The following is a 25067-nucleotide window of genomic DNA, read 5'->3' on the forward strand; positions in this document are numbered from 1 at the left end:
TTCATTACACAACAATACAAACAGACTTGGACAAGTGGAAGAGGATGGATGGTGGGAATAATACAAACATTTGGGACTCAGTCACAAAGACATCCCAGTATCAATAAATACTGGGACTCAAGCCTCCTGTTGCTGGTTATGAAGACAAAAATTTAACATTAAAACAGTAATTTCTAGTGTATATCAGTTTATCTTTGGTTTAGTACATTGTATTATTTAAGGTTAGGCTTCATTTAAAAAAAAAAAAAAAAATCCTTTCACATTCTTTCAGATAACTAAAATATGTCTCGACATTTAGCTTTAGTTCAGTTTTACTAACTTATGATCCTCTTGGTAAAGTAATTATTAATATAGTTATTTGGAAAATAATAAAAAAAATAAAGTGCTTCTTTGTGCTTTCTTAACATGTTAGATTGCAAATTCAACTGCACTCTTCAATGAAGAGTGTAAGTGAATTATTAAGGCGTTAACATTAAGGTGTTGGAGGGTTTTGAATTTACTTAATTTACTTAGAGGACAGTTTATTTTGAGACTTGGTTCTTTTTGTATTTTTCAGTTTTTTTATTTTTTTATTTTTCTATTTTATTTCTAAATGTATTTCATAAGTTTTTTATCTTATGTTTTAAATTATTTTTAACTGTATTTCATTACTTTTTCATTTATTTTTTTTTTTTCTTTAGCTTATTTTTAATTTTATTTATATTCCGGACCTTTTTAACTTATTCGTGTATATTCTTTGTTTTTTTTTTAGTGACCTTAATTTTTTATATAACGTGAAGTTTTTTAATTTCAGTTTTATTTAAATTTATTTACGTGACTTTTTTATTCATTCACGCACTTCTTTTTTTTTTTTTTTTTAAATCACTACCTTTATTATTGATTTTATTTGAATATATTTTATTGACTTGGCTGGAGGCTGTAGGCGTGGATGAGTCCGCTGCGTGGATTTCCCGGATGGAGCAGCGGCGCCATCTTTACGCCAGTGCTACCGGTGGCTCTTCGGTTCAGCGAAGCGACAGTGCTGTTGCTGATCCACCACCAGGAATCGCAGAGCAGCCGATAATCCTCCCTTTCCACTGGGACGCCACGAAAAGCCCCAGTATCCGAGCACCATGGCGGACAGAGAGAACTTAGTATACCAGGCTAAACTCGCCGAACAAGCGGAGAGATATGACGGTAAGGCTGCGGACAGATATCGGTGGTTGCAGACCGCCTGGCCCCTCTTTCCCCCTCTGTCTCCCTGCGCAGGGGGTTTGGAGACGCAGGTGAAGCAGTTCACATGGATTTGTTGGGTGAGACGAGACAAAATGGCGGAGGTTTCCCCAGCCGAATGAAACAATATACGTTTAAATGTAGTTTTCAGCTCATGAGGAAGGCGCAGCCAGCGTGCTGGAAAGCGTGTCCCGCGGTGTGCACTGCTGCCAGCGAACATTTGTGTTAGTTACGCGGTGCTAAGCGGTTCTTCTTAGTTAGCGAGCTATTAAACGGCTAACTAGCTGGCTAGCCTTTCTTCAGCCCCGTCACGCCGAACTCCATTCAGAAAAACCACGACGAATGCCCATACCCCTACAAACACGACCTGCAGCTCCGCTGACGCTGATCTTTCTGATCAATAACGAGTGGAAAAATCCCCAGAAAACGGCTCCAGTTATTGCTTACAAATCGGCCCCACAAAGGGTTTCAAGAGAAGCCCGTGTGGCAGTGAGTCTAATGGAAAACGTGCACGTAATTAAGCTCTTAAAATCACGTTTGAGGAATTTCTGTGCGGATCAACTTTTTTCTTCTTCTCTGAGGGGCTTCTCAATTTGCGCCGTAGCTGGCAAACTACAAGGTGTTTTTCAGCCTGGTCATTATAAGATGTTAGTCTTGTACCTAAACTGTAATCTTGATCAGAAGTCCAGATGAGCCAGTACCTGAAGAGTTTTAGTTTGCCTTTAGTGCCTTTCAGTAATCTCAAATAAAAAAAATATATTAGTAAATGTACACAGTCATGAGGCAAGGAAATCTTATTAGTATTGCCTGCCTTGCAGTTCCTTAGTTAAATTCCTCTTTCTAGAAACTGCATATTGCCATGCAACAAGTAAAATAAGCCAAAGCAGCCACCACAAACATGACACATTTCATTCTTCAATTAGAACAGTAATTTACTCAAAGTTGTTTAAATAGAACTAATATTAAGCACAGAGGCGGTCTGTTTGTGCTGTTTTTGCCACCGTTTATAAATAAAGCTAACATTTGGTCTGTTGCTGCTAGTGTATAAACTCCATGTTGTGGCACAAATGAGTCAAGTTTTCAAGTGAAAACAGCTGTTAGCATTGAGTTATCCTCACCTGATTCCCTGCATAGACTGCATCAAAAAGATGTAAATATAGTGACATCACCCATTGGCATCTGAGGTCCTATTTTGAAGGCTTTCGCCATCGCGGTTTAAAAACGAATCGGATGTAACGAGGGGGGGGGGGGGGTGCTTCTTTACTGGCAAAGTAGCTCGCTAATTGTTAGCCTTAACAATGAGCATAATGATCTTTACAAGCCCTTGAGCCCATAAACTGAGCAGGAACGTATTTGCGGCGAATTTCTCATGAACATCAATAGTACCGGAAGTCTTTTTGTAGCTCAGCTGTCGCTGTCTGGTGGTGCAGATTTACTGCAGCAGACATTGCCTTTGTTTCCAATGTGGAAGCTACGTCCATGTTTAAAACCATCTGTTTCCTTGTTACTGTGTTTTGGCAGAGCTGCAAAGCAAGTCTCCTTTTAAATAAACTGACGGCAGGGCTCCTCAATTAGTTATTGTGGAGTCTTTCCACACTTTTGACGGAGCCGCTTCCAACAGGCTGTAAGTTAGCATTACCCAGCATGCCCTAGTTTACTCTTCAGATTATAGTGCCATGATGTTTGCCCTTTTTAAGAGTGCTAGCAGAGGATGTTTAATTCTTGCGTCATATGACTAAAACCGTGTGGAAGACAGATGCTCAGTTTGTCGATCTGCATCGCTCCCGGTGGTCAGTATAGAAACCACAGCTGGCTCCTTGGCTGTTCTCCAGTTTATCAGTATTTGAAAGATTCGTGTCATGCGTGGAATTATGACCAGCATACCGCCCAGCCCTGGTGTAAAATGGCCTACCTCCTGCTGTGTGCAGGAGTTTATGCGTGAAAGCATCGCTGATGTGTTAAACTGTGCACTTTCCACACTCTCTGATCTCCGTGTCTGGTTCAGAGTGTGAAAACGAACCTCTTTCTCAACAAAAAGTCACATTTCCCAAGTTTGTCTGCAGCTGCTGGTATTAATTGCAGCCATTTGGTTCAGAGTGTCTGCCTCTTTTTTTGTAGATGGGGCACAGAAATTTCCCTGCCGTCAATATAGCTTTGCATTTAATCATGCATTTTATGGGTTAATCATTGTGCAAACAAACACGCCAGTGTCTGTGTTTGTGCTATTTTTAGGCTGGTCTTTCTTTCTGGGGTGCTGCTGCTTATAAAAAGCTTCCAGCTGAAGTAATTGAGGAAGAGAAACAAAGGCAAAAAGGAATAAAACATCACAGAAACAGGTTGCTGCAGTACAGGCAAAAGCAAGCTTTTCCTGCATGTAGCTGGAAAGTAACAATTTCAAACAAGCAGAAATACGATAATGGCTAATGCATATTGGATTTGGCACTTACGCAGTGCTTTTCTACTATAATTAATGCTTCATAGAAGTATTTCTCCTATGCCTAAGTGCTTTTAACCTAACATTTCCACACACTCACCCTCTGATGGTTGTATCAAGGGCAACTCGGGGTTCAATATATTGCCACAAGAATACTTCAACATGCAGACTGGAAGAGTCACTCACCCAGTGCTGTTGAAATGTCGACAGCACCCCCTGCGCCCGGTGTTTGGAAATCAATGATTGGACAAGAGCCTTCCTCTCTTCTGATCCACTTTTCGGCTACTGTGGAGATCTCCAGGCCTCTCGTTGAACATGTTGGTACCTGCAGAATTCCTTTGGTAGAGGTCGTGGACGTAGCTTCTGGGTCACAAAGCCGAAGCAGAAATCTGCGTTCGTTTTGTGCTCAGTCACTCATTTGACAGCATACTGAATAAAAAAATTAAATCAATTTTGTATATTTTGTAAATTTAGCACTATGGTAGAAACGGCTGAGAGCGGACCAGCGGGCATCCTTACGTGATGGACTTAATGGGCTGTGTCGAGCCCATGTAGTTTTGGTTCACAACCAAAATCCTAGTTGGCGGTGGAGTTTCTCTTTTCTAGTCAGTTTGAAAATTGGGTGTAGAAGAAGTAGTAGCCAGAAATGCACTAGAGGAAACGACAATACTGAACTGCCGGGTTAATGCGAGCTGTGGTTTCTAAGGAGGTGCACAGCACGATGTGGCTTACACTTTCAGAAAGTTTGTGGTTATGATGTACCCACGGTGTAGATTCAAAGCAGATGTAGAACAGCCCTCACGTTAAATACATCTCCTATAAATTTCATTTTTTCCAAAGTTGAATACCTGAGCATTTAAGTAAATGAATAACAGTGTTACATAATTGAGATCACTGATAAAAAAAATGAGTTTTTTAGTATTCAAACAGAGATGCATGTCACTTTTACTTACCTACATCTTTACTATGATAGGGAGTAGCTTTGTCTGCCACTGCACAGCTAAAAAAGGTCGTGAACGTCTATTGTGCTTGTGCAGATTCCTTTTAATGACTTGGTGTCCAAATACAGCCTGTGGAGGCTTCACTTGAAAAATGCTTTAAAAGCACGAGGGGCTCACTGATTTGCTCTGAGAGCAGGCCGAGGTGGAGCAGCATGTTGAGTCCTCCTGGTTTGTAAACCAGCTCATTGCTCCTGCTGACTGTATATGATCATACGTCACAAACTGGATGATTGGCACTTGTATTTTCCCTCCAGCGCTGGGCTGGGTGACAAGGCAAGAAATTACATCCAAATTAGATGTTTTAATGTGGTGTGTGGCTTGTTTTAACCACTTTTTGTCTTTCATCCTGCCATCTTTGATGCTTCTTATGTAAGTTATTACATGCTAGAATAAAGGTATTTCTTTTTAAGTTGAAACAGATCCAGTTAATTTTCGGTGTTTGTGTTCTTGATTAAAGAGGCTCCCCGTTGCCTCGGGGAAGAAGCTCGTTGTGCTGACGAATTACTCCTGAGATAAGTGCCAATCGTTTTGTTTTGCTGCCATGAATCAAACATGAGATGTTTTAACGTACTGAAGATGATTTGGCTCAGCCCTCTGGTTTAATGTTCTGGCTCAGTTTCCATCGCCTCCCCGAAGGTGTCCACGATGGTAAATGTCTACATTAGAGGAGTTTATAATTGGTCAGCATCCCGGGCGCTCCATTAATAAATCACTGAAGATGACAGAAACCTTTCAGGACTGAGCTAATGGCATGAAGATGTGTTTGCTTTTAATTTAAAAACAATGAATGTTAATAACGGTAATGAAGACTCAGTGCTGAATATTAAAGCAGAAATATTTTCACATTTACCTTTTCTGTTGTTTAACCCAGCAGAAAATTTCTCTTTAGAATTCCAATCAGATGTAATGAAATTTATGCAAATTTCCTATTTTTGATCTTGAAATCTGCAATCAGTAAATTTAATACTTCAGCTCAAATATTGGAGTATTAGCTCCTTCAGCAACCCCTCCTTTAAACCTCCTTAATTCTCCTAGAGTGGCTTTGCATGATTCACATTTCAAAATAATCTTTATTTGTGTTAAATTAGGCCTCAGTGGAGCCTCTTGACTGTCTAAAAGAGGGGTGGGGGAACTTCAGACCTCAAGGGCCGGTGTCCTGCAGGTTTTAGATCTTGTCCTGGGTCAACACACCTGAATCAAATGATTAGTTCATTACCAGGCCTCTGGAGAACTTCGAGACATGTTGAGGAGGTAATTTAGCCATTTAAATCAGCTGTGATTGGATCAAGGTCACATCTAAAACCTGCAGGACACCGGCCCTTGAGGCCTGGAGTTCCCCACCCCGGGTCTAAAACAAGAGGGCTCCCCTATCCCCACCCTTCAGAAAGCATTTTTCTGATTGGATCCCCTCTCCTATGTGGGTGAAGCTTCAAACAGCCTGAAACTGAGTTTAAAGTTTTAAAAGAAAAATCATGGTAGTTCCAACATTGCTCCCCTCGTCCTGTGGATAATTCACCCGACATTCAGCCGTTTGTTTCTATTTTGCTTCTTTCAGAAATGGTGGAGTCGATGAAGAACGTGGCGAGTATGGACGTGGAGCTGACGGTGGAGGAGAGGAACCTTCTCTCTGTAGCGTACAAGAACGTAATCGGAGCCAGGAGAGCCTCCTGGAGGATAATCAGCAGCCTCGAACAGAAAGAAGAAAACAAAGGAGGCGAAGACAAACTAAAGATGATCCGAGAATACAGGAAAACGGTCAGACGCAGTTTAAACCCACATCTGATGCTGTCCTTGTTTTTCATTCTGATTCTGCTCTTACCACACGTGAAGTGATTGTATTTTTTTCTTCTTGCCACTACTTCACAGAGTGATTTAAAAAAACAAACCCTCAGGACTGAGGTAGCACTGGTTAGACATTAGTACCTGCACAGTTATTTCATGGAGATGAGAGCTCTCCTCCAGGAAATGGTTTCACAGCCCAAAATGATGAGGCTGGTGGCAGCCACGAAATAACTCTAAATTGCATTTTTTCCCAATTATGCTCCAGAGAAACTCCCAGTAACAGCAGAATTCAGAGAACGCCCACTGTGGGACTAACTGCATGCTGACTCTGGAGTTAAATCCCCTAAGCTCTATGCTACAGCTGCAAAACTTGATTATTTTATTAATAAAGTATTCTGTCGTATCCATCCAGTAATCCTATGAGAAATACTTTTCTTAATAATCATAATAAATATTCAAGAGATAAAAAAACAAACAAACAGGTCTTTCAAAATGAACTGCAATGTTTTAAATATCAGTCAAATAAAAAGCTCAGCTCATTCCTTTTAAATAATCACCAGCACAGTAAAGTCAAATAGACCTACAACCTACACTAAGACATAAAGTTAACCAGCCTTTACTCTTCTTTCTTACATTAGCATGAGGCAAAAAAAAAAGAGTTCAGTTTCATCTCCTGGATGAGGTCAATTTGGGATGTGGGGTGTGTGTGCTTAAATGTACTAGTGAGTAAGAATATGGGCCTGTAAGCCTGTAGAAAATAAAGAGCGACGTATAGAAAAGTGAGCATATCAGCACTCTCAGAACTGAAGTTTCCTGCTGCAGACGTTCTGATGGTGTAGATGTTAATAGTAATTCAGTGTCCATGTTAACGGCTACAGGTCAGCGGCTCAGTTTTACTGCCGTGCAAAAAAAAAAAAAAAAAGACTTAGAAAAGTACTTTCAAATATTAATACAGTTTATTTAATTAATATATTTTGTGTTGATTCGAATCTAACTCTGAAGCCTTGAATTGCAGGTCTATTTTTAGTTGCAAATGTGGGTGAAGCGCTTGCGCTTACATGGTGACAGCTGAGCGCTACAGAGTTGTGGATTAAACGAAGCATCGAAGCAAATGCATTATATTTAGGTTTTTTAGAATTATGTTATTCAACTTTCTCTGGTCTCCACTATATTTATCATTATTTTATACAAAAAGCTTTTTTCACCTTTTTGTTTTGTTTGCTGTTTTGTTAATGGACCTCAAAATGAGCTTCATAGATGTCAAATATTCATTTGTTAAAATGTGTCTCATAACCTAAAAATAAAAAAGATAAAGGAGAGAGGTCTGTTGTAAGTAGCCTTCATATACTATATAATGAAGGCTTTTATTGTGAAAAGCCAGGAAGAAGCCCTGTTTGCTTAAGTGGAGACCAGACCAGGTCCCTGGTCCAGGTAATAAGTTAACCATCAATGGGAAGCATTTCTTTATTTCTTTGTGGCATTGTTTACTGCTTATTTGTTACTATGGAAAAGGCACAACAAGTTGGAAAAAGTTTTTATAGCATTAGCTAGCACAAGAGTGGCTGTCAAACACTGTCAGGTTAGTGCTGTCTAATTGAACACGCCAATATCTGCAAAGGTCTCAAAGCACACAGAGTGAGTAGGAACATGGTGTACTAACAGAATCATCTGTGTTTTGTTCTGCAGGTTGAGAAAGAGCTGAAATCAATCTGCAATGACATTCTGGATGTACTGGACAAGCATCTCATCTTAGCTGCTACCACGGGAGAATCTAAGGTTTTCTACTATAAAATGTAGGTATCCAGTTCATATCTGAAATTGTACTAACAAAATGAGGAAAGTGGTGTGGTCGCCCAGATTATTACAAATTATGGGACATTCTGAGTTTTTTTAATGTATGTTTGTTGTGGGTTGTGATGCCTTGCATAACTAGACTAAAATTTTAATCACAAATGACAGTCTGATATTTATTATTTAGTATTTTTCTCCGTTTCTGTGGCCTTATTTAGAGGAGCACAGCCCTGTCCCATTTAGAATAAACCATTAAAGGTTGAGGTGAAGCTGAAGTCTGGAGGCTGTGGGGTAAAAATCATGCACTGTGCAGAAACTGGCCTGTCAGAAAAATTGGATGCATTTTTAAGCTCCATCTCCCGCGATGAAATGGTACACGGTACCTCTCTTAAATTTAAAAAGTAGATGATTGAAGGAAAATCACAAACTTGGGAGTAAACGAAGCTTGTTTCAGGAGTGTTTTGCTTACTCTGTTTAGTTGCCCTCTAAAAGATGCTTCTCTGATTAGAATTGTGCCCTAGTTAAGGGGATTAGGCGCCGGTCTAACTGTACTTATATGATCCTAATGTGGTCTTTGTTCATTTTTATTAAAAAAAAACTTTTTCCATGATAAGTATTAACCAATACCCCTGATTTATTTTGAACAGTTAAAAGTGGCTTTACCCTTCAGACTGCCCATATGTTCTTCATGGCCTTTGTGTTTGCCCCACTCAGGAAGGGAGATTACCACAGGTACCTGGCAGAGTTTGCCACAGGCAACGACAGGAAGGAGGCAGCCGAGAACAGTTTGGTAGCGTACAAAGCTGCGAGCGACATCGCCATGATCGAACTCCCATCAACGCACCCCATCCGTCTGGGACTGGCCCTTAACTTTTCTGTTTTCTATTATGAAATCCTCAACTCGCCGGACCGTGCTTGCAGGTGAGTGCACGAGATAGTTGTTTTTGATGTGTGTGGGGGGGGTGCACGAAAACAACAAAACAAGTTTGACGTCTACAAGCAGGACTTCCTGTGGCGTCTTTGATGGGGCTACGGGGGTTTTACATCACGTGAGGCTTCAAGATTGTTAGTGAACTGAAAGGAAACTACAAACTAAAAAAAAAAGGTGTGAAAGTAAAAGCAGTTTGTGGATGTCATCTTATGCTTTTTAATGGAATGATTTATTGAAAGAAATTTAAAATTTAAGTCAATTTTGTGCTGTTCAGTAGTTTATTTATTTCTTACTTTTGTGGTAGGCTGAAAAAAGAAGACTTGGATAATATAAGCAGCTTGGACTCTCGGTCTCTCATTACTGCCTTTCATTACTCATTACAAAGAGGAGCATCGTTTAGGAGTTGAGCCATCCAGGGTGCCAGATGAAATGATTCATGAACTGGCTATTCAACCACATTGACTTTATTTTGACTCGTCTCACAGCGTAGCTTATTGGCAAAGGACTACAGTTTTCCAGTTTGAAAAAAAGATCACACTGGCACCAGCCGGTCATTTGTTTGGGTATCTCACCAGGCTGCTTCCTGGATATCTTCCAGGTTGGCCATGGGAAGAGCCTCCAGGGAACATTTGGGAGTATATCTAGATAAGTTGGAGAAGGTGAGCAGGGTTTAGCTTGCTGCACTTGCAACCTGGACCCAGATAAGGAGCAGAAAATGAATAATGGCACACATAAATATTCAGAATGGTCCATGGATTAAGAAAAATAATTAGATTTTGGACACCAGATGTGATGGATGAATGGTGGATCCGACTGTCACACTTCCACATTTGCTTCACTTTTGATATGTCTGTGCTTCCACTGTGTGAAGTGAATCCTCAGCTCCTCTGTGTTGGTTCGTATCTTCTCTGCTGACAGGTTGGCGAAGGAAGCATTTGACAATGCCATTGCAGAACTGGATACCCTGAGTGAGGAAAGCTATAAGGACTCTACGCTTATCATGCAGTTGCTACGTGACAACTTGACACTATGGACCTCAGATGTGCAGGGAGATGGTGAGAGAACCATGACTTTACTGTTCAGGCTTAGTATTTCTGCTTTCTTTGTTTGCCCCTTTTTTATTTCTGCCTCTTTTATGGTCAAAAATCTAGCAAACAGGTTTCGTCCGGCCTTTCCTCTGAGTTCTGTGGTTTCTACACTGCTCCAAAAAATTACTGGATAACTATATTGATATGGGCATGGTAATGTGTTAGGATGCTACATCATTTGACAGAAATGAAAGCCTTTAACATACAGAGAGCTAAATTCAAAGATGGCAGGCTAGTGCATTCTGCCAGAATTTCACTGCAGCAATGCAAAAATGGTACTATGGTAGTTTTTATTGCACCCACGTGCTTGCATGCCTGCCTGACAACCTCGGGGCATTCTCCTTAAGAGATGGTGTCCACCGGGATCTCCCAGATCTGGACCAGGGCATCACTGAGTTCCTGGGCGGTCTGAGGTCTGGCAGCATTGGAAGGACCAAAACAAAATGTTGTTCTATTGGCGGATGCTGGGGCCAATCAGTGGTGTAAAGAGCCTGCGTGCATACTCTCACTACATGAGGCCGGGCATCATCATGCACCAGGAGGAACCAGGACCCACTGCACCAGCGTAGGGTCTGACAAACCTTCAGGCAATAGCACGTATTGATGTACCATCCTGGAGGAGTTGGACTACCTGTGCAACCTCTGTAAGATCTAGGTATCGGTTCATGCTACCAGTAGTGACAGTGACCCTATCCAAACATAAAACTAGAGAAAAATCAGCCAGAGAAGATGAGAATTTTAAAGGTGGAGGCGTCTGGCATTTTTTTCCCTTAACCACCCCCTCTGCTTCTTAACTGACTAGATCAGTATCCCCCAAGTTTAGCTGACTTGGTGCTAAACTCTGATTAAAAAGTGTTTAATTTTTTGAGCAGTGTATAAAATCACTCCCTCCTTTCAGGGTCGATACTCACGAACTCTTTTAACTTCTCTCCCCTGTAGATTCTTAAGGACAGCCCTCCTCCTTCTCTCTTCTCTGTTTTTAAAGGTCTATTTTGTAAGTCATTCCTCTTGTCTTGGGCTTTTTTCCACCTCAAGCCGTTAGTCTTGCCTCACCACCCTAACATCCCTCACTAACTTACTCACAGCACCAAGTCCAGTGTTTTTAGGGGTACAGAGCGGTAATTTGTCGCATTGTGTTGCTAACCTCTTCCACTTTTTTCATCACTATGTTTGATTGTCTATGTTTGATTTGTCTTCCGCAAGTCAAAAAAAAACTTAGATAAAAGGCTGAAATACCTCCCAGTAAACGGCCGACGTCCCGAATCTGCTTCTTGGCCTAGTCAGATTTTCAGTATAACTATTCATCAAATGAAGTAAAACACATTCACATCGGAGTTGTAACAATTTAAACTACTTTAAATGGCAGTTTTGTGTTTTTAACCTTTCATAAAGTAATATTTAGGTGCTTAATAATATTACAAAAGTATATCCAGACTGTCTTTGAGACCAGTTTGACACATCAGGGGTGGCTCTAGCTCAGGAGGTAGCTGGTCAACTACTAAAACGCTTTGAATAGCACTGTATAAGAACCAGACCATTTACTTTAAATGTCTTAATGAGAAAGATGAAGCGTCACTATGCCAAGGCTTTTAAGTATCATAGTGAGGTGCAGTTACACAAAGTAACCAAATCTAGCTATAAAATGTAGCTTATTTGTCCCTTTGCTCAATATTTTAATTCTTATCCTCTACAAGAATGGCTTTGCATGGTTACACAACCTTGTGGTTTCAAACAAGCCACCTTTATTCTGATTGGTTGCCCCTCTCAAACTCTCAATGGCATCATGCAGAGCCAAGAGTAGAAAAAACTGCGGGAAACAGTGTTTAGAGCAGTCTGAAACCTGAGCCTTGTGCATGTGCTCCTCTCATCATGTGAGCCATGTTTAATATGAGCCTCCACCACTGTGACTTTGCATAATTGATAGAAAATATTGGAAAAGTGTAACAGGTCCCCTTCAAAATTATTGTTATTGGACGATTATCTCCATGATCAGTTATTCTAAGTGAACCAGGCGACTTCAGTTTTTATAATGTTAATTTTCCAGCTTTTAAGCTTTGCACCCTAAATGCTGGTGTCAGTCTCACAGTTGTGGGCTTGTGAATCTGAAATGTAGAAACACAACCCACCTTCCTCCTGTGACCATACAAATGACTCCATCTTCTAATTTAACCATAAGGATTTGCGGACACTCTGCTTCTTCACAAATGCACGTCGGTGTGACTGAATCCTGCACACTGGGGCATCACAGCAGATCACATGTGTGTGGGTCGGTGTTTGGAAACCTGTGAACGCAGCCTCGCGGAAGTGTGACATAACGGAGGAACTGCAGTGGCAGCATGTGAGGCTGCTGCTCCGTGTCCTGCAGTGCTCTCACATCACAGTTAGCCGCGGTGCTAATGAGCACCGTTACGCTTTCTATTTTAATCATGACAGATTCTCAGGCCTTTGTTATTTGTGCCTCTCAATGCTTCATTACACGGATGGCTGTGCGGTCTCTATGGTAACCTTTCTAAGCAACCAGTTGCACAGGTTCACAAAGCATTTCGCCCTTGTTAGTAAGTCTGCACACAGCTCCTCCTTACTGGCCTGCACGTTGACGGTCACTGGTGAAAGTTGCAGTTTGTATGTAAATGTTTGGGTTATTTTTAGCATCTGAGCGTCTCCCGCTTATTACAATGATGGTCGTTTAAACTTAAATCAGTTTAATCAGGGACATAAGTATTTAAAATTAGATAAATTTATCACATTACAGCTGCAGACAGATTACACATGTTGCCTTATTTAAATGCATGGCTGGCTTTGTTGGACTGTATCTAAAAGATGTCTGTAGTCTCTGGGTCTATGCATAAGTGCCTCAAAGCTGCATTCTTTCTAATAGCCACCAGAGGGGGCAGTGGCAAACTACTTCACCATTAGAAACTGACCTTTACAATGTTTAGAACACAGGCGTCGAACTCCAGGCCTCGAGGGCTGGTGTCCTGCAGGTTTTAGATGTGTCCTTGATCCAACACAGCTGATCTAAATGGCTAAATCACCTCCTCAACATATCTTGAAGTTCTCCAGAGGCCTGGTAATGAACTAATCATTGGATTCACATGTGTTGACCCAGGGTGTTATCTAAAACCTGCAGGACACCGGCCCTCAAGGCCTGGAGTTCGACACCGCTGGTTTAGAAGAACACAAACATTATGTCAGAAAAATACGTTTGTGTGATTCTTTAAAATATACTCCTCCTAAAGAGGAAAACTCCTGTAAAGGCATATGCACAAAGTTCAGCCACAGATATTCCTGTTTCCAGCTTTCAGTCAGAAAACGACAAATAGCAGCTGGTTATAAACTAACATTATACCGACTAATGTTTGGCTTAAGTATCCTAAAAATCACACTTTCAAACTGATAAATAATTAAAGGAAATCCTCAGGTTTTACGAGAGTTTAATCACGTACTGGTCGAGTTTGACAAGATTAAAAAAAAACAAAAACAAAAAACCTTTAGAAACAGCTGCAGCTCTTACCAAGAGGAATAATTCATCACCTCAGATTTAGCTTCACTGACTCATCGACTCGTTTCGGACTCGTTACACAAAGATTGATGGCATCCTCCACAGCAAATGTACGTGGATAATTCACACTGGGCATGTTGACAGCTGAGGTAAACAGCAGGCTGACAGCTTACACTCACTGCGGATGACCAGGGGATATATTGGAAAATATTACACAAAACACCCGTGGGAGCGTTTTTTTTGTTTATCCCCATTCCTGGTTTGCTGATATTATTTAAATATTTTAAAGTGTGTACAAAAATGTTTTCATACACAAACATGCCAGCCACCTGCAGGTGTTTTTATTCTACGAAGCTCGAGCTGTTGGGTCTTGAAGCCCTGCTGTTTTCAACACCTCTTAATTTCATTAACCTCAAACGCTTCATTCAATGTGACAGTAGGCTACTGACAGCAAAGAGCGGTAAAAATGGGTTACTTCACAGGTGAGATCATACCTGTGTGCTGTTGAAACACTGTCACAGAACAGCAGCTGGCCAGTCTGCTTGCCCCACAGGACACAGGTTATGTCAAACCCTGTTTAATCTTCTTAATTTCACTCCATTTGGACCATAAAGGGCTTTTAAATTAGTGCCGTCATCGTACTTACTGCTCTTTATACAGCTGTTACGTACTTTTATGTGAGTATTTGATCATTTTCTGATTTACAGGCAGTTTTCCAACCATGGATGAAGCCTAAAAATTCAATATTTTAAGGTCCAGGCTAAATCCGTGACTGGCAAACCGTCCTGTAGTTTAGATATCCATGCTTCACTTCACGCTGCTCGTCACCGGTGATGCTTTTGAAATGTCTTTAAGTGTATAGCAGCAGCCCAGTGACTGTTGGTGCTTTTTGTCTCCATCTCAGGTGAAGAACAGAACAAAGAAGCACTGCAAGATGCGGAGGACGAGGCCCAGTGAGACCGAACAACACAAGACAAGCTCTCCTCCTCTTCCTCCCCCTCCTTCTCTCTTAACTCCCTCCTCCCAGCACTGTCTCCTGTCCCCAGCCACAGTGTTCAGCTGGGTTTACTCTGCAGCCCACTCCTACTCTACAATCCCCTCCATTTCCACCCTCCTGCCCCACCTTTTTCTCCTCGTATGCACGCCATCTCCCTCGTTTTTCCCACCCTGGGGGTTTTCACTTCGTTTTATTACTTTTTCTTTTTTTTGCACGCCTGTACCCCCTTTAAGGTTCACGTCCTCTTGCACAGTTTTTATTTTGCTTTATTTTGCTGTTATCATCTGTTGCCAAGTACGCTTGCCTGTATTTGTAACACGTGCAAGAGTTTATTTAAAGACGATACTTTGCTGTTTTCCGGTGTATGTGCGCGCGTGTGTTGATGATCAGTATCTTGTCCGTGCTTCGTCAGTTGTCACATTGAGGAAACACAGCAGTGATGGGAGGTTTAAAAGGGATGTGTTAAAGCTTTTTGGAAGAACTAAGTGCCCTCGTTACATTTTCTTTTTTGTGGTTACTACACCTGCTTCTTCAACACATGTTCATTTTCTTTCTTTCTTTTTTTGTTAAATTACGAAACGTCCCCCACCTCCGAGCATCGCTCTGACCTCTCTCCTTGTCCACTCTTTGGACCAAGTTTTGTGCTGCGAGGCTGTAGCGCTTTCGCTAATGGCAGATAGTTAGGTAATGGCTTTTTAACAGACAAAATGTGCATCAGTGTGAGCGTGGGAGGGGATTGCTCAACACTCTTTGATTGTAACGTAATGCAGTTTTGCATTGGCACTATATAAAAACAGTTTGGGAAATAGAGGCCTGCTGTATCTTTACTCCCCTGACTCTTTCAGGTTTTCTTCTGTCCCTTCCCTCTCCTCATCCTCCTCTTCTTCCTACTCCTTCTGTTCAGTATGTGTAAAGTGAATCTGATTTGTACTACTGGATATTCTCACCGGAGCCACAAGTACCATCTGTATTCTTACTGAAACACAGCATGGAATTAACATTAAACTTCAAATTGAAAATCATGTCTCTTTCTTTTTTATTTATTTCAATTTAAAATCCATGAAATTAGGAAAAGAAATTGTCGTTGTGTTGATCAGAGGGTATCTGACCTGCAGAGTGAGAGGATATCCTTGGATCACAGTCATGGGGGCGCTGTAGGACCGGCACTTAGCTTTAACCTACAGTTAGGACTGTAAGCTTTCAGACAATGACACACTTATTTGTAGTTTTGTGTCTGTGCATCACAGTGGATTTAAACAGCGAGTGATTACAGTTCAGACTTTCATCAGGAATTAAAGGCCATGTTTATACACACAATTCTTGAGATATTGTATTAAAGTGCAATTTCAACAGCAAGTCTCAGTTTGCTCAGTTCTAGCCAATAAAGAATCTAAGAAACAGTTCAGGTAGCTCGTTACCCAGACGGTCCTGGAACTATAGAGCAGATGGTTTTTAATTCACAAAGTTTTTTTTGTTTTTTTTTTTTTCAAATCTTTTTTTTTTTTTAAAGGTTTTGTCCAAAAATTATAGTTGGTCATGAAAAGTCAGTAACTTTTGTCATTTGTTTATTTGATGGTTAATTTGGTGTAGCATGAATGGCTGTGAGTGAGGAAAGCTGTAAAACCTGCAGTTAAAGGGTCAAATCCAGCCCACAGAGTCTGTGCCGGGCCAGTTCTGGGTCCCCCGGCCTTGTGTTTAACACCAATGTAATAGACCATCAGCCGACAGCCAGTTAAATAGCCAGCTGGGTCTCGTTTCATTATTTCATGGCAAATTAAGCATGCATTATTGTTTCCTGGCAACACATGCCTAAACATGTCAGCCTCCAACAAAGCACAGCACTGAAACTGTTGCTGCTGTGGAAACGACAAACGTGTTTCACCGATTCAGGAACAAGTGGAACGTAGATGCTTTTCATAAAGGTTTCAATTTTTTGGTCATTTGTCATCACATAATTCCTGTAATATTACATTTTAAATTCCTAATGTTCCTAATATTTCAAAAGTTCATACTGAGAAAATCAGAGACAATATTTTATCCCAAATTTATGATGGTTTTTACAGAAACTCTCCACTCAATGGGAGTTGGATGAAAATGTGTTCTTTGTCATATTCAAGTTTTAATATCTGTGAATCCAGTCCACCTAATTTGGACAGTTTTAAAGAATATTATGAATATTGTATATATTATGTATGTGTTATGGAAGAAAAGCTAGGAAAATATCCAAAAACCACAAAGGACCTGGAATTTTGCCCAGTTTCTTTTAAGTGTATATTATTCCTGGTGTTTTCCGCCCCATAAATCTGAGGTGGCGTGAAACTGACATGGAACGACGCCTCAGTCCTGGTGATGTTACTTTGCTGGGCATCTATACTCACACTTATTTTGATGGGCTAATGAGTGTCAGCTGATAGCAACATTGTACATTTTGATTACAGAGATATTAATTGCAGGTAAGTAAGGATTTCCCACACTGGCTTCAGCTGTCATACATGGAGTGAAATAACATTTTTAATCAGCAGAGGGCAGTGATGGGAATCTCTAACATCTCACTTTGATTCAGCATCTGTATCCTCACTTTTTTACCTTCACCTTTAATAAAAAGTGGATTTTGTCAGGTCAAAACAAGCATAAAGCAAAAGACATCTTTGTTTGGACCTACAACAGACACCAGGCTCATGTGCGGTGTGGTTTCAACCTTTCCCTGATGTAATGCCTGGTCTTTATAGTCATGCTGTATTAAAATATGAGGCTTACATATGAGTTAAGTTACAGAACACGCATTTAAGAAAAGGTCTTCTACAGTGAATCATAAAACAGATCAAACATCCAGCGTTACCCGTGGATTTTTCGGCTGTTGTTTTGTTGTTGAAATGATGAATTATTTCATGTTACTAATGCTCAAAAGTTATACAAAAAAAGCTGTACAAAAACTAGATTTTGGCTTAAGATCAGTATCCAGTCAATATCTCCCTGTGACAGTTAACCTTAACACCGTGATTCAATTCAGCTTATATATTTAGTATTAATGTTGACTTTTTTTTTTAATGTACTTTAAACAAAATCGAGATGTAGGCATGTGTTATTGCGCTCATAGCAGCTGTTATTTTGTTGTTGTTTTCAGAAATATGTGGACCTCACAGGATGGCAATTACAAATATGATTTATTAGAATATGTAGATACTTTAGATTCAACGTAGTATCAAATGTTTGAAATCAGCTCAGTATTACTCTGATGGGGAATATTTTTCTGCACAATAATTATTTTCAGTGTTTCTAATCTATGCACAATTTTTTAATAATACAGCTTTTTTGTGCAGTGAGCCGCTTTCATAGTTTTTTATTCCTTTTTTTGCTAAAAGAATGGTTCTAAAAAACATACTCCATCATACCTTATTGGCCGAGAATAGTAAATCGTTTTTGGTAATACAGTAGATATTAATTAACCCTTTAAAACGGTTGGAGCAGGCACGCTCTGTTTTGCGTAACTATTTTTAAATCCCGGTAGCTCTGCAACCACTTAAGCTAGCGCAAAAAATTGTTTTGCATATGAAACCGGAGGAGTTGTACTTACATCTTATGCCATCAGCTTGTCCTCGGTCACGGTTTCCTTCCACATAAAGCTTTGCAAAAACTGCATAAAAAGCACTTGCAGCAACAAAAACATAATATTCCAGAAACACGCTTTGCCGACCCGATCAGCTGTTCGTAACACTTCCTATGGCGAACTTTCGCACATCCGCCATTAGTTGGCTGAAACCGGACGTGACGTCATTTTCGCGGAAATGTAGGTTTTGTTTTTTTTTTACCATCAGGTAAAAAAACCTAGACTAGACTGGTGTTTTTAAAAGTTATCTTTGACTTTATGACTTTCTGTGTCGTTTCTGGGATGCTTAGGACTCAGTCCTGGAAATAATTTATTTTGATGCACATGCTGCTTTTTTGCAAATTTGCACTATAATATTTATTTTTGTTTTTCCTGCAGTATATAAAAATTGGTGTATTTCAAAAATAAAAGACACTCAAAATAAATTTCCTGTGGTGGGAAACTATTTTGTGCAACTTTTTTTGTATTTACAGTTTTGAGGGATAAGCCTCTTAAATTTCTCTAACTAGAAACATACGTTAAAAAAAACAAACGATTTTCAATTTTTTTTGTAGTTTATGTAATTACTATGCACTTAATGCATACATATTATTCAAATTTGGGCTATAATGGTTGTATTGATGTATAGCAACTTGAAATGCTCCCAAAAATGGCACCACAGCATGTAAAAATATAATATACGCTCTGGCGGACTCGGTTCTATGGTAGGTCTTAAAGGGTTAACTATACAAGTAATATTTTAATCTAAATGTGGCTGGGCTCGTTCAAATATTGATAGTAATGATACCAACGGTGGTGTTGGTGTTGGGTTGATAGTAGCACGATAGTATTAATACTTTCTTTCTGTCCTCTAAGACTGTTTTAAATAAATAAATTTTGGGGAAATATATATTTTTTTTATATATTTAGCTCAAAGCACTTGAGAGACAGACACATTTACATTCCAGGTCTCCTAAAAACTTCGTTTCAAAATACATGAAAAGCTGAAACGTGGTGTGGTCATTAAAATGCATTCAGGATTTGCAGACTGATGATGATTCATCTCAGAAAACCCTCTTCGACATAAGCTGCCTTTATAGGTTAATAGTATCTGTGCAATTTTTGGCCCTGTATTTACTTTGTATTGGGTCGACACCAAAATTTGCACTACCGCACACCACTGTAACAACTGAGAGCACAAAAAAGCAAATATATTCCCCAATATTCTAACGTTTCCTTAAACGTTTCCTTAAAGGACCTTGCGCCTTACGCCGCGGCGTAAGGCATCAGCAAGAAACCCAATAATGTCTTTATACAAAGCAGCTGTAACCTCCTGAGACCCTGTGTCCTCGCATAGTGGACATTTCTCTGCCTTATAATTTGATCTGATCGATAAAGCTGTTTGAACCATTTTTGTTAGCTCTATAAAACCCAAGTCCCCGTGTAAGGACAAACTTGAAAAAAACTAGCTTCTGTTTAAAGATGAAGGTTTGTTTTTGAGCGCTCCCTTCCATCCTCTTCTGTCACACCAACCTTTGCATGTCGTCCTTCACAATATCCACGAAGGGTCTTCCTCTTTTCCTCCCGCTTGGCATCTCCATCTTTATCCTCCTTTCTTTGATATTTCCACTCCTCGGCTTGGATCTCTAACTTATCAGGACCAACTGAGGTCAGACATCTAGGAGAAATTAAATGGGTGTCCCAGACAGATTCCAAACAGATTAAAAATGCTGGACCAGAAGCCAATAAAATGGCACCACTGTGAAATTGAGAAAAAGTCTAACTTGTTAAAACCTGCATGAACCACCCAATACCCAGATGTGGTCAGTTGAATGGTTTTTAAAACACAGGGGAACAACATCTGGTCAACACAAACATCTGATTCCACAGTTAAAGGTGCATGGATCTGAGAAAAAACACAAATCACATCACACTTTGTAATTTCTTTTTCTTTGTTTTTTTTTTACTTAAAAAAGATCAAAATAAAGATGTACAGCTGGAACCAAAATAAGACGCCGTACTACACTTCAGCTCTAAAGACAGATGGCAGAACAAGAAGGCATGGCGGCCTGGACTGCGTCAGCTGGTTTGTCCGCTCCACACAGGGCTACAGCAGATGAGCGAACCAGGAATCGGCGAAAACCAGCCCAGCCGTCGCTGATGGGGAGGGAGGGAGGGAGGGACAAGGTGGCTGGTGCTGCTGAAGATGTGGCGTCTTTCATATCCAATCGCAGATTGTCCACTTCCGGGAGAGACTAGGACACTTTGAGACCGAAGCAAATACATTTCTGCTACAGGGTGTCCAGCCTCCCCCGGAGGATCCACAGTGATTCAAATAAGGAAGGGCTCTAATCACTGCTCGACATACAAACGGCGGCTTCGTAAGCTGGGGTTTGACGTCTTACTGGCGATAAACACTTCAAATAACATACAGCGAGAGTAATGGCATCGTCCGATTTTTGTCACGTCTCCGCAAACATAATGGTCTAGAAAGGACTACCCAGATAGCACTTGACTGTCGACATTTAAAACCGGGAGACAGACGTTTAATTCTTTTACGTTTCTGAGTACAAAAAATAGACCAAAGAATGAAAAAAATAGTTATATTCTGAGTGCAGAGGCTTGATTTATGAAGCTCTACTCATGAGCGACTCTCTGGGTCTATGCCTGCACAGTGAGGGTTGTGGTTTAAGGATTGGGGGTGGCACTAGTTAACATTCATCATTGAATATATTTATTAATTTCCAACAGGTATCAGAATATTTGGGCAGTCGATACCCCTTCACATTAAAAGTTTGAATAGTCCTATATAATGAAGTTAAGTATTCAACACATTTTGCCTTCCATACATCTCATTTTTCACTTTTTCATCTTTTTTTCATTATTGCGATGAATAAAATCTTTTTAAAGATGATTTACCAAAAAAAAGTTCTGTTCACTACAATATCTGCTATATACATCTGTTTAAAAAGCAAGCACAGTCATCCCTATGTACAGCTAAAGATTTCATTGTGTTGTTGTTCACGGAATATACATATTTATTATTTTCACAGTTTTCTATGTTTGCTCTTATATTCAGTATCAACAGACTTCATTTGTTCTTATGAATACAAATGTTTTTCAGCGCACTGAGCTGTCAACCCTCCCGTGTTGATATCCGGTGATGTCTCTTGAACGCTGCTCGTGTCTATGTAGCAAATACGGTTCAGAAACAATCTTGATTGTGGTTCAGTTTTGTTTTCTTCTCTTTTTTTTGACGATTCACAGCAATCCAAAAAAGTTCTGAGTTTCAAGTTTACAGTTTTCTGGTCTTCCTCTTCATCACGTATCATGATATTTTTCATTTCCTCTCTTCTTCCTCTTCTGTCACTGGAGCTATAAAACACAGTGGATTTTCCACAAGCGTACGCTTCCCAGTTTAAAAGAAAAAAAAAAAGAGACAGTTCTGCCTCAAGTTTCCACAGATTTCGGAGAGAAGTCATCGAGCCACTAGCCTCTAACCAGCGGGGGTTTGTTGTCGGTCCAGTCACGCCCACTGGAGGAGACTCGTCAGCTGTGTGAATGCGTTGTGGTTACTTTGTGTTTGTGGGCGGTGTGATTGTTGGTCTTTATTGGTTGGTGGTGGTGTTATTGGAATAAGGCACTTGAGAGGTTTTTGGTTTTCACGGGAGCTCAGAGGAGACCAGGGCGAGGCCGGAGCTCTGGCGGATGGGAGGCCCAGCGTGGACCGCCTTGGGACAGTCAGGCGTCAGCACCCGTCCGTTCTCCCCAACGCTGCCGGTGATGGACAGACGGGCCTTGTTCCTCATAGCTTCTGTAAATGTTAGCTGGGGAGACAAGAGATGAAGAGAGAGGTTTGTGTGTGGAGCAGGTGGAGATGAGAAAAAAATGGAGCATTGCAAATTGGAGTTTTAGGCTGTTGGAGTTTTAAATAAAACCTGAAATTGCTTATTATCATCGTACCTTCTTAGAGGTAGTCTAGAAACCATTCACTTCCCTCAAAAAGTTTTGATTAAGTCTTTAAAATGAAAAGAAAAACATCTTGTATATTCTGCTTATTGCAGAATATACAGTATAATAAACACGCAGTCAGAATAAATTTTTTTAAGTTTTTTTGCCAAACTTATCGAGTGAGCTTTGTATGGAAGCCCGTTTCCGCCACTAAATAAAAACAAAAAAGCTAGTATCCATAACTCAAAATTTCGAGTTACTTTTCTCAAAATTTCGAGTTAGCTCTGCCAATCAAAAATATACGTGAATGAGGTCGCTTTCTTGTTACCTGGAAGCATATGGCGCAGAGGAACGTGCACTCAAAAACGTATCCCAACAAATTGGCGCTTTCGCGAGTATGTTTGCTGATAGTAACACCATGTGATTCAGTTAATAACACAGGGATTTCATCATTTGTGAAGCCAGGCTGAAAACACTCAGCAATCTGTGCATTCACGACTGGATGTAATACCGGTAGCTTAGCTGTAGCATTTGTAGCTGAGGGCTTCAGCTTCCGGGTAACAAGGAAATGACGTCATTCACGTAGATTACTGATTGGCAGCGCTAACTCGAAATTTCGAGTTGCTTTTCTCAAAATTTTGAGTTAATAAATCGAAATTTCAAGTTAATAACTCGGAATTTTGAGAAAATAACTCGAAATTTTGAGTTATGGATCCATTTTTTTTTTTTTAGTGGCGGAAATGGGCTTCCATAGCTTTGAACCAAACAGTACTTTGATGTGTCTTTAAACAACACTGCAGCCCCCCGGTGGCCAGTGATGGTACTCCAGGTGGGCAAAGAGAAGTAAGGTAAAATATACAGTTTGCTGTCAGAAGTGCTGGGCCACCTACGAAACCGGCTCAGCCATGGAAACCTGTGCTATGAAGCTCCTGGTGCACACTCTCTGTGCTGATGTTAATGCCGGATAAAGGATGAACTCTCTTTTTAATAAAAAATGTTTCTAGGTGTTTATTTTTTAACATTAAAAAATAAATGTATTTGAATAACTTTATGTGACCCCGCTCTGTAATTTTACATGGTCTGCCAATCCAGTGGCTGAGTCACTGTGGTCCTTGAACACTTCCTATTTTTAGTAATTACACTTAAGGAGTAGACCATGGAATATCTAGGTGGAAGGAAAACTCAGTGACGTTTAGAAAATTTTACAAATGTTTGGAAGGGCAATACAATACTATACAATACAATAACTTAATAAGGTAATAAACAAGAATTTTAAAATCACAATAGAATAAAGTGAAATAAGTATAAACTGGGATGAGATCCATGGGGTCATCTACAATAAATAAATAAAAACCAGTTAACTGAAATTTGTAATTCTCATTTTAAAATGTAAATAGAAATTTTACTTTTAATCTTTTATTTTTACAGATGTTAATAAATTTAGACCACCTGTCATAGATCTGACAGATGGTGGTCTAATAAATATGTACGGTGTACTGTATTGTATAATTATAGTATAAGGTAACATAGTAAACACCGTTTGGCGTGGTTCTAGTAATTTAGTTGTAAAATGCTAGGAAATACTTATATTTCAAATAGATATTATAAAAAGAAACAATTTTAAAGTTAATTACTTAGTAATATTTCTCTTATGACCAATATTTGTTAATGAACTTTTAAAAGTAAAGTAATAATTTGTAAATTTGTGATGAAAGGTGTGAGTGGACCACAGAGGTGGAATACAGCAGTTATAGGAGTGGCTACATTAATTCTTCTCCACCAACAAACCTCTCACTTATAACAAATACCAAACACTAAAACTCCAACATGCAAAAAACTTCTAGAACGGGCCCACTGTATACCATAACTATACACTTAAATATATGTATATATATATATAAATGTATGTAAACACAGTAATGTAGCAACCACCTTTCACAGCCATTCAGAACAGTAGCAGCCCCATACTACATGTAAATCCATTAGCACCAGCAGTGTTACACAGTGAGTGATAGTTGCAGCCAGTGGGACAGGGAAGCTGACTAAGCAACAGTCAAGCTAATGAAGAGTTTGTGCTGAAGTGCTGATGGGGGACACATAACCACGTAGGACAGATATACATCGAGCGAGGAGAGCTATCTGAAAGTCTAATGGTCAGGGACCTGGGGGAAATATCCAGAGTTCACATCAATAAAGTCCAGCTTGAGAGGTGGTGTCACTTGTGTTAACCTCAGCTTAAATATGGCTTTAGTAGATACACTTCCTACATGCTCTGAGATGATTTTTTTTTGTTATGTAGTGGCTTCATATTCATCAGAGGATCAGAGTGGACGTCTGATGCACGAATGCTCTGCAGTTTAGATGAAATCCCCTCACAAGTGTAGACATGTGTGTACAAGTAAGACATTGGTCCTCATTTATCATGACTTTCCTCCCTGTTATAATTGTGATAGGCTGAGCGTAGACTGTGTATAAAAGATGCACATAGCTGCCATTACTCATAAATTATTGAGGGTTTGGTTGAGAAGCCTCCACATGAGTGTTTTCAGAGAAACTGAGGGAGTCTCATACAGCAGCCTGCTTTTTCCTCCTTCTTGATGCTAATGGTAGCATAATTTTCCAAATAAGCATCATGTTGGGTTCAGTAAGGCTTAAAACTAGCAACTGGGATAGTAAATTCATCAGGACAGTGTAAACAAAGGAAACGAAGGGAAATTTCTCAGACTTCCATACAGTGGTGTTCCTGAGAGTCGCCCCCTGCTGGACATAATAAGAAAGTTTTACTTTAACCA

The 25067-nt window shown here is 40.0% G+C and overlaps 2 protein-coding genes across 4 annotated transcripts in view; one reads left to right on the forward strand and one right to left on the reverse strand.

Annotated features, from left to right (window-relative positions):
• Positions 1 to 955: 955 nt before the first annotated feature.
• On the forward strand, positions 956 to 15738 carry LOC146624687 (14-3-3 protein epsilon). Of its 2 annotated transcripts, none has more exons than XM_085364692.1 (6): positions 956 to 1176; positions 6203 to 6402; positions 8116 to 8222; positions 8935 to 9141; positions 10070 to 10206; positions 14646 to 15738. In XM_085364692.1, exons 1-6 carry the CDS (start codon positions 1113 to 1115, stop codon positions 14696 to 14698), a joined length of 768 nt encoding a protein of 255 aa, XP_085220818.1. In that variant the 5' UTR covers positions 956 to 1112; the 3' UTR covers positions 14699 to 15738. The 2 variants fall into 2 exon arrangements, with proteins under 2 accessions (XP_085220818.1, XP_085220819.1); XM_085364693.1 differs by lacking the exon at positions 14646 to 15738 and adding an exon at positions 11179 to 11235 and having other exon boundaries at positions 990 to 1176.
• Positions 15739 to 21107: 5369 nt separating this feature from the next.
• LOC146624688 (glutamate receptor 4) overlaps positions 21108 to 25067 on the reverse strand; it is a 162031-nt gene continuing 158071 nt past the window's right edge. For both annotated transcript variants that reach the window (XM_085364695.1, XM_085364694.1), the window contains exon 16: positions 21108 to 22151. In XM_085364695.1, coding sequence (XP_085220821.1) covers positions 21987 to 22151 — 165 coding nt within the window. In that variant the 3' untranslated portion in view covers positions 21108 to 21986. The remainder of the gene's footprint in view (positions 22152 to 25067) is intronic.

The sequence above is a fragment of the Diplotaxodon limnothrissa genome, linkage group LG10, assembly GCF_057381915.1.
Source record: "Diplotaxodon limnothrissa isolate DT_005_m linkage group LG10, D_limnothrissa_male_GT1.1, whole genome shotgun sequence".
Classification (NCBI taxonomy): Eukaryota; Metazoa; Chordata; class Actinopteri; order Cichliformes; family Cichlidae; genus Diplotaxodon; species Diplotaxodon limnothrissa.